At 47.9% G+C, this 9,560-nt stretch overlaps 1 protein-coding gene across 1 annotated transcript; it reads left to right on the top strand.

Moving 5' to 3' along the window:
- Nucleotides 1-5,725: 5,725 nt before the first annotated feature.
- Nucleotides 5,726-8,572, top strand: ANKRD33 (ankyrin repeat domain 33). Its single transcript, XM_032646454.1, has 5 exons — nt 5,726-5,977; nt 6,228-6,353; nt 6,544-6,684; nt 7,831-8,226; nt 8,421-8,572. Exons 2-5 carry the CDS (start codon nt 6,233-6,235, stop codon nt 8,570-8,572), a joined length of 810 nt encoding a protein of 269 aa, XP_032502345.1. The 5' UTR covers nt 5,726-5,977; nt 6,228-6,232.
- The last annotated feature ends 988 nt before the right edge of the window (nt 8,573-9,560 follow it).

Here is a 9,560-nt window from a genome sequence, read left to right as displayed (position 1 = left end):
AAGATGCAAGCTGAAAAAGGAAGATTCCAGTTGTGGTTTGGAGCCCTCGTGTGCCAGCAAATGTAAATCTCTCATGGATGGATGTGGGTGCCCACCTGTTCAAGTAGCAGCCCGGTTTGTCCTCTCCGCCAGGTACTCCCATGGGCCTCTGCGCCAGAGCCAGGAGGATCCCGTCACTTCAGAAGAGCCTCCAAATGTTATTGCTCACTAGGCCTCCTTTCAAATGCATCTTGCCTGAGAAGATCAATTGCATTATTTAAAAGTTTAAGAAAATTCAGTATCAAACATCCTGTGAGGTTTGAGAGTCCTGTGGCTTATGGACCCATAACTAGATGTAGCCCTGCTTTATAATTTTCCATTGTTTTATGGATGTATCCAGGGCTATGTACTCTTTTTAAACTAAAAGTCTTATTTTTATATTTAAAATGCACTATAATCTTCAACTGAATTTTACTAAATGCTGGTACCCAGTCTGTTCTGTGTGAGTCCCTAACTCAGGTTATCAGGTACAGGACCACCTATTAAAATGGAAATTTCTCATTAAAAAAAGAAGAGTGTTTGGGACTTCCCTGGCGGTCCAGTGGTTAAGACTCCGTGCTTCCACTACAGGGGGGCGTGGGTTCGATCCCTGGTCAGGGAACTAAGATCCTGCATACCTCCCTGCTGGATCAAAAAAAAAAGAAGAGTGTTCATAGCTGCACAATTTATAGTGGCAGAAACTTGGAGACACCCCAAATATCCATCAATAAAGCAGCATGATAACTGTGGTATATTCACACAATGGAGTGAATATACACATAGCAACAAAGATGACCGGACTGTAGCACCACACGACAATATGAATGAATCTTAGCAATATGTTATTTAGTGATAAAAGTAGACAGCAAAAGGCTACATACAGCATTTACATCCTTTAAGCTAAAATACTAGAATTATATATGTGTAATATACATAATACGTATACTTTGAAGGAATACCTAAAGATGCAATAAAACAATATATAAAGGAACAAAACAAAAGGCATGAAATTCAGGATTATAGCTGCCTTGGGTGGGGAGGGGCAGGGGATACATTGGGAAAATCACGTAGTGTATTGTCAAGTTCAAGCTTTCGTTCGGAGGTGGTATTCCGGGTATTTATTGCCTTGTTAACAATAATTAGCTAATTAATAAGCTAAATAAAAGCAGACGATACAGGCACCAATAATGAGAACTGGGGATTGTGATCAATCTGATTCAGCATATATGAGGTCTAAGAAAGAGAAAGAAAAAATTAAATCTGCATCAACGATAAGCGAAACAAAAACAAAAACATGAGACTTTAATTACAATAGCAAGAAAAACTATAAAGAATCTAGGAATCAACCTAACAAAGAATGTATAAGACCTTGCTGGAGAAAATTTAACAGTATTGAAGAACATAAAGGAAAACCTGGAAAATGGATATATACCGTGTTTGTGGAGGAGAAAATTTAACATTGTGAGGCAGTCAACTTTCTCCAAATTAATCTATAAATTCAATGCAACTCCTATCAAAATGCCAGCAAATTTTTTCTAAAGAATTCAACAAACTTATTTGCAATTTTTTTTTTTTTTTTGGCTGTGTTGGGTCTTCGTTGCTGCGCGCAGGCTTTCTCTAGTTGCGGCGAGCAGGGGCTATTCTTTGTGGCGGCGCACAGGCTTCTCATTGCGGTGGCTTCTCTTGTTGTGGAGCACCAGCTCTAGGCGTGCAGGCTTCAGTGGTTGTGGCACGGGGGCTCAGTAGTTGTGGCGCTTGGGCTCAGTAGTTGTGGCGCTCGGGCTTAGTTGCTCCATGGCATGTGGGATCTTCCCAGACCAGGGCTTGAACCTGTGTCCCCTGCATTGGCAGGCAGATTCTTGACCACTGCGCCACCAGGGAAGTCCTGCAATTTTATATGAAAGAATAAAAATCAATTTTGAAAAAGAAAATGAAATATGGAGAACTCACCCTATCAGGTAGTCAGACGTACTACAAAGCTGGAGTAATAAAATCAGTGTTGCACCAGACTGGAACAGTCTAGTAAAATGATAGAAGAACTCAAACACAGCGTAAAACATTAAAGAAAACTTGAAGTTTACATATGATAAAGATGATGCTACAAATCAGGGGGAAGAGAATTGTCTAATAGATGGGGGTATCTCACTAGTTGGAGAAAAGACTGGATCTTGTATTAGTCTGTTTGAGCTGCCATAACAAAATGCCACAGACTGGGAAGCTTAAACCATAGAAATCTATTTTCTCACTGTTCTGGAGGCTGGAAGTCCAAGATCAAGATGCCAGCAGGGTTGGTTTCTGGTGAGAGCTCTCTCCTTGGCTTGTAGATGGCCTCTTCTCACTGTATCCTCACATGGTCTTTCCACTGTGCTCACACAGGGGTGGGGGAAGGGAGGAGAGAAAAAGAGAAAGAGAGCATGCTCTGGTGTCTCTCCCTTTTCTAAAAGGACAGCAGTCCTATTGGATTAGGGCCCCCTAGGAACTCATTTAGTCTTAAGTACCTCCATAATATCACTGTCTCCAAATACAGCCACATTGGGGGTTAAGCCTTCCACATATGAATTTTAGGGGGACACAATTCAGTTCGTAACAGCTCTCTTCCTCACACCATATATAAAAGTAAATTCCAGATGGATTAAAAACTAAATATTAAAAATAAAACTGCAAGAGTAATGAGAGATGAAGATCCTTGTGATCTTGGAGTGGGAAATTCTTCTTAAGCAAGACCCAAAAGCACAAAGTATAAGGAGATTTTTTATGAATTTAACCACATCAAAATTCAGGATTTCTTTCGATGAAGTTCACCACAGATAAAGCTAACAGAAAGGTTTACATTACAGTTGCCACATTTAAAACCCATCTGACAATGGGTTTATTATCTAGAATATTAAAAGGAATTCCTGAAAACTCAATAAGAAAAAGACAGGAAATTCTAATAGAACGTTGGACCCAGGCTATGAACAGGTGATTCACAGAAGGGGAAACAAGAATGACTATCAGGTATGTGGGGAGATGCTCACCTTGTTGATAACCAGAAAAATCCAATGTAACATAGCAATATCCCCTTATAGTTCTGTACCATCAGATTGACAAACATTAGAAGGCCGAATAAGTACAAGGGTTTGTAATGATGTGGGAGACTTTTATGCACTGTTGGTGGGTGCACTACAAAATAGGGAGCAATCCGACAGTACCTGGTCAATAAGTATGCATGTTCCCTATGACCTAGCAGTCTCAGAGACGCTCTCTTTCAGGTCTACAACTAGATATGTACAAGGATGCTCACTGCAGCATTACTTGCAGTGGCGTGAAGTTGGAGGCAACATGGGTGTTCATCACTGGAAGAGTAAATAAGCAAAATGTGATGGATGCACACTATGGAATTCTATTCAGCAGGAATAAGAGAGAAGAAAGAAAGAGGTTAAAAGGTACACCTCACGTATTTTATCAAGAGAGCAAAAGATTTTTTTCGGGAGCCTCACCCATCAGACTGCGGCTTGCATTTCATTGGCCAAGATTGTGTCACCTGGTCACACCAAAGTATAATAAGAGGTGACTAGAGAGAAGGGAGGCTATGGATAGGGAGTCTATCATCTCATCAGTGATTTCTGACACATAAGCTGGTAGATTTCTTCTAACTGCTGCATAGAGTCCACAGTGTACATTCACCACATTTTACTGTGATGGCGACAGGTACAGCAGCCATCTTGTGACCATGAGGAAAAGTCAAGAGACTCCTAGAGAAGGCCCTGACAACATAAAGTTACTAAATCAACACGAACAGCTTCTTACGCCTGAACTTCTTATCCCGTATGAAGAATAAACCTCTATTTGTTTAAGCCACATGTGTCAGTTAGGGTTCAACTGCAGACAACAGAAATAAATCTGGCTAGTTTAAATGGAGAAGCAGGCTCTAGGTCCTGGAACAACTCCCAGCTTTGGGAGGCATGTGACCTCTGCCTATGATGGGGAAAACAACAGTCACTACTACAGGAAGCTGATGAATCAGGAAGCTGCTCACCAGGACCCTCCTGCATCTGTCATGACCTGTGACAGCAAAACGGATGTCCCATGCTACTTAGTTCTATTCCAAATTTATGCCTCACGCAAGAGTAGAACCTAAATCACAGATTCCTAGCTCACAAGAACCTGGGAGGTGTCATTTTAGCTTTCCAGCTTCTGTAGTTTTGGATGGATGTTGAACTGCCAGAATGTGGCAGCCACCACACCGCTGAGGTCAGCTTTTGGTTACTCACAACCAAAGGCACTCATGACTGGCGCACTGCACAGAACGCAACAAGGCCAGATCCCAAAAACATAACGCTGAGTAAAAGGAGCAAACACGATGAGCTCTGTAGCACAATCTAAGGTGTTACTTAAAATGTACACAAATCAACACTACCTTTTTCAGTGAAATGTACATTTTCAAGGATATATGTGTCAATTGGTAAAGGAAAGGAGGAGGATGGGCTGTGGGGATCAGGGATGAAAGAGATAAACCAAATGAAGTAAAATAAAACAAGAGAGAGATCTTGTACAGTCTGATAGTGGGAGTGATATAAGTACAGCAATATGATTGGCTCCATTTTCTACACCTGAGGTCCAAACCCAATTCATTAAGTTTGATATTTAATAGTAATTTAACTTAAAGAATACTTACATAATAATTTATTAATTTAATAAATAATTGTAAATAAATGGTTTAATTTAAATGATTTATTTAAGTATTAACACAATTTCAATATTTCATATTTAATTTACCACACCAGATTAATCCATTAAACTTAATATATCATGATTTTTGTACCCCTAATTAAGCAATTCTTTATACTTTAATTTTCCCAGAACCTCAAAAAATAGATTCAGGTGACCCCTGGCACCCCACCTCCGTCCCAGCCCCTATTTAGTGAGATGTCTTCACCTGCACTCTCTCCCACCCCACCCCCACCCCCTCACCAAGCCCTGCTCCACCAAGGAGGAAGGGATTTCAGCTTTGGGGGCCGAGCTCGGAAACCTGGCAACGCTTCCGTCGTCGAAGGGTCTGGTTCTACGGCAGCTAGTCTCCCCAGAACGCCGAAGGTGAGCGCGTCGGCAGAGAGGCGGGTCTTACTCCCAGAGCCGCCTCCGCGGGGGAGGAGCCGCCCTGACTCGGGCCCCGCCCACCCCGGCCAGGCTCTTGGGGCGGGTGGTGGTCGGCTTGGAGAGGAGAGCAGCGTCCCCGCCCGCACCCGCCCTCACCCCCCATCCCTAACGAACCCGGCTTGATCCGGCTCAGCCCCGAGGTGTCTGAGGCAGCTTTTTCTGTTAAGTCGCGCCATCTGTTACCTGCGTTGCTTCCTGGGGCTGTTAGTCCACCTCGAGACACACCAGAGACCCGGTGTGTGTGCTCCCAGGAGTCTGGGGGGTTGCTGTGGGCTCCAGGCTGGGCCCCAGCAATGACTGCCTCCTAGGGACCCTCCAAACCCCAGGTAAGGTCCCATGGGAAAGAGAAGACCGCCTCTCTTCCTTGACTCTCGCTAGGACCCTCACTTGCAGTGAACGACTTCGGCCCTCTTAGGGCTCTTGCCCTTCGGCCTCCCTGCCAGGGGCTTGTCCTCTCTCCAAGGTGGATGGGACGGGAGACTCCAGCGGGAAAAAGCTCTCCCCAGGGCCAGCTGCTGGGACCCCTCCTGGAATCCAGGGAGACTGTTCCCTTCATTCTGTGTTATAGATGCCAACTGCGTGAGGAGGGGAGACTCGCCTTCTTGCCCCCAGGATGGAAGAGGAGGAACTGACACTGCAGAAGGGAGGGCTGGACGTCGCTGAGACCCTGTCCTGCCCCGACCACGAGACCTTTACCCCAAGCTGCGTGCTGGGCGCCCTGTACTGGGCCTGTTTCCACAATGACACTGCCCAGCTCCAAGCCATGCTGGATGATGGGGTCTCCCCAGAAGAGGCCACCCAGGTGGACAGCAATGGGAGGGTGAGCTACCCTGGGTGCTTCACAGGGCAGCAGGGGGCGCTCTGTGTCCTCACCACGCCACACTCATCCTTAGAGAGTCTCAGGATCAACAGCCACAGACTGGGTCCTCAGGAGGAAGGGAGTGGGTGAGAGTGGGTCTTCACAGGGGCTGGAACATCTCTGGGACAGTTGTGGGGTAGAAGGCACAGGGCCCCCCCCAAGGAGCTCATGGAGGAAAGCACCGGGGCTGAGCTGTCCCTCCCCCAGACAGGCCTCATGGTCGCATGCTACCACGGCTTCCAAAGTGTTGTGGCCCTGCTCAGCCGCTGTCCTTTCCTGGATGTGAACCAGCAGGACAAAGAAGGAGACACAGCCCTCATGCTGGCTGCCCAAGCAGGTGAGAGGCTGCTAACCCCACCCTTTACCAAACCCCGTCACCCTCCACCCCCTCCAGACCCGGCCACAGTCCCACACTCTTTGCACCGACGTTCTCCCACCCCAGATGCTGCCTTGTTGGGTGGAGGGTGGGTTTGGGGCTTTGTCATCCCTTTCTTGGGTAGCTAAGCTCTGCCCTTGGTGCCCTGCAGGCCATGTGCCTCTGGTGAGTCTCCTGATCAACTACTATGCTGGCCTTGACCTGGAGCGCCGGGACCAGCGGGGGCTAACTGCGCTGATGAAGGCCGCCATGCGGGACCGCTCCGAATGCGTGGCTGCCCTCCTCATGGCAGGTGCATGGGGCCTGAACCAGGATGTGTGGTCTCCAGTCCCTCCCCCACGCCTCCCCACCAGACACTAAATCAGCTGTCATAGTTGCAATGAGGAGAGAGGTGGAGATGGAAGATCAATCCAGGCTGACTTCCTGGAGGAGGAGAGTGTGCTGGGGCTTCTCACAAGCAACAAAGTCCAGCTATTGATAGCTCTATTTGCATTGCGAATGGCGGTCCCAGAAAAGAAAGCTTGGGAGGATAACCTAGACCAGGTGGAGAACCTAATACAAAGAAGGCTGGTAACTGGAACCAGATTCCTAAGTTCTCATCCCAGCTCTGCCACCAGCTGAGTGACCGTGGGCAAACAGCTTCCCTCTCTGGGCCTCACCAGTGTAAGATGAGAGTGATGGCTTTCTCTGGGCTGATTTCCAGCTCTGACGAGCCAGGGTTCCAGGAATGCAGTGACGGGTAGTTGAGACGTGTGGCCGTGTAGAGTCGTTCTGGGGTGAGGTCCACACTGTCTGTGGAGTCTCGGGCCCTCGTTACTCCCTGAGGTGGGGCTGCCCTCTGTTGTTCACTCTGGGGGACCCCAGCCTCCAGCTTTTCCCTTTCCCATCCCGTCACACTGGGTTTGGGGTGAGAAGGGAGGAAGCTCTACACCCCCTCCTTTGTCTCAGAGTGACTGCCACTCCCCTCGTGCCCAGGATTAGGGGTGTGTGGTGGTGCAGAGAAGAACCAGGAGTGGGAACCATGAGAATCCCCGCTCCACCTGCTCCAGAGGGCACAGCTCGCTCCCCACCCATCCTGGGCAAACGTCACACCACCCCTCTGGTCAGTGCCTTGGAGGTCTCTATTGGCTCAGGAGGTCTCTATTCTTCTCCAGCTTTGGAGATAGGCCCCCCCCCAACACACACACAGTAGGTCTCTGTGAAGTCTTTTCCCCTCGCTGGACTCCAATTTCTCTATCAATCCTAAACCGGAAGTTGGCATCTGGGACTGGTACTGTCTCTGGTCTGTAGCCGCAGAGGGGCCCCAGCTTCCAGCTGCAACAGGATGGGACTCTGTGGCTTTGCATGTAACCCCAGTCAGTCCTGCTGCTAAAGAATCTGCCCTTCTGCAAGTCACCAATCCCTGTCCTACCGCATGTCACCCCATACCTGTCCCCAGGTGCCGACCTGACTGCAGTGGATCCTGTCAGGGGCAAGACAGCCCTGGAGTGGGCATTTCTGACCGACAGCTTCGACACGGTGCAAAGGATCCAGCAGCTGCTGCGGCGGCCCCAAGTGGAGCAGCTCAGCCATCATTACCAGCCTGAGTGGCCAGCCTTGCCCGGGCTTGTGGCACAGGCCCAGGCTCAGGCCGCCCCGTCTTTCCTAGAACGACTTCAGGCCACCTTGAGCCTCCCCTTCGTGCAGTCTCCTCAGGAGGGGGGTGTCCTGGACCACCTTGTGACCGTCACGACCAGCCTGGCGAGTCCTTTCCTCACCACTGCCTGCCACACCCTGTGCCCTGACCACCCACCTGCACTGGGCACCCGAAGCAAGTCTGTGCCAGAGCTGCTAGGCACTGCCCCGCCCCCTCCCCCAGTACCCCAACTCCCCCAGGAAGTCCCTGGCCCCCGGGTCTTCATCCCCTACCAGAGCCCTCAGGGTGTACTGAGCATGTACCATCAGTGGCTCCAGCCCAGAGATAGTACCAGCCCCAGGCCCCAAGCCCCTAAGATCCTCCTCTCCAAGGCACCCTCATCTGGCATTCAGTGGAAGCCAGAGCCCAGGTCTGCAGGGAATCGAAGGCTGTCCCTTCCTGTCTGGAGATACCAGGAGCTCAGGATGGAGAGGAGGAGGCAGGAGGAGGCCAGGCTGGCACAGAGCCAGGGGACGAAGGGATAGGCCGGGCTGGGACTAGGTAATCAGGCCCCTCCCTGAGGCTCCTTTGCCCTCTAGAGCCCCTTCTGACTTCCCATCCACCTCTGTCTAAGTGACTGTACTCTCAGCCTGTGTACAAGGTTATTCATACAGCATTGTTTGCAACAATATAAAAGGGTGGAAACAACCTAGGTGTCCATCCAAAGGGGACTGGCTAAATTGAGTCCGAGTGTAAATACTGCACACCCGTGTGATGCATTCTATACAGTGGCAAAACAAGAGTAAGGAAGCTCTTTATGTTCTCACGTGAAGCCATCTTCGAGACGTATTACGTGAAAAAAACAAAAAACAAAACACGGGGTGGAACAGTGTGTATGGCATGCTACTATTTGTCAAAGTAAAATCCGCACCAAGGTAAACTTGACTAATACAGATATGTAGTGAGTACCAAGATTTATTTAACTACTTAATGAGCAAACCAGCAGGATGGATCAAAGGAAGAAATGAAAAACTATTATAGACATTCAGGGGAAAAAAGAATGCTTGAATAAGATCGCAAAGATAGATACAAAAAAATCAATTCCTACCTGGCAATAAAACCATAACTTTTTTTTTCCTACCAGACAAAAATAATTTGCTATTTATCAATCTTCTACAAGTTAACCTCTTAACTTTATAGTCTGCGCACTGATCAATAGTAAATCGTATAGCAAACTTAGTTACTTCCCCTGAATGACCCATAGGTGGGGTTATTAGCCAGTGATCTAAAATATCTTTGAAAGGGCACTTAGTGATTTTTTTGGTGTGCCTTATTTACAAGTGTTGGGTATTTTTTCTTAACATATTTGTTGCATAGATATATCTGCTTGCTTATTTGTGATAATGAAAGCAACCACTTGTAAGGTGCTTACTAGATTCATTGATACATTGAACTCTCCCAGTAATCCTATGAGGATTTTATCTTTGAGGACACAGGGTACAGAGAGGGTTAGGAATTGCCCAGGGTCACACAGCTAGAAACTGACAGAGATC

This window comes from Phocoena sinus, chromosome 10 (assembly GCF_008692025.1).
Source record: "Phocoena sinus isolate mPhoSin1 chromosome 10, mPhoSin1.pri, whole genome shotgun sequence".
Classification (NCBI taxonomy): domain Eukaryota; kingdom Metazoa; phylum Chordata; class Mammalia; order Artiodactyla; family Phocoenidae; genus Phocoena; species Phocoena sinus.
The sequence above is the reverse complement of the archived record's forward strand: the minus strand, read 5'-3'. Positions and strand labels throughout refer to the sequence as shown.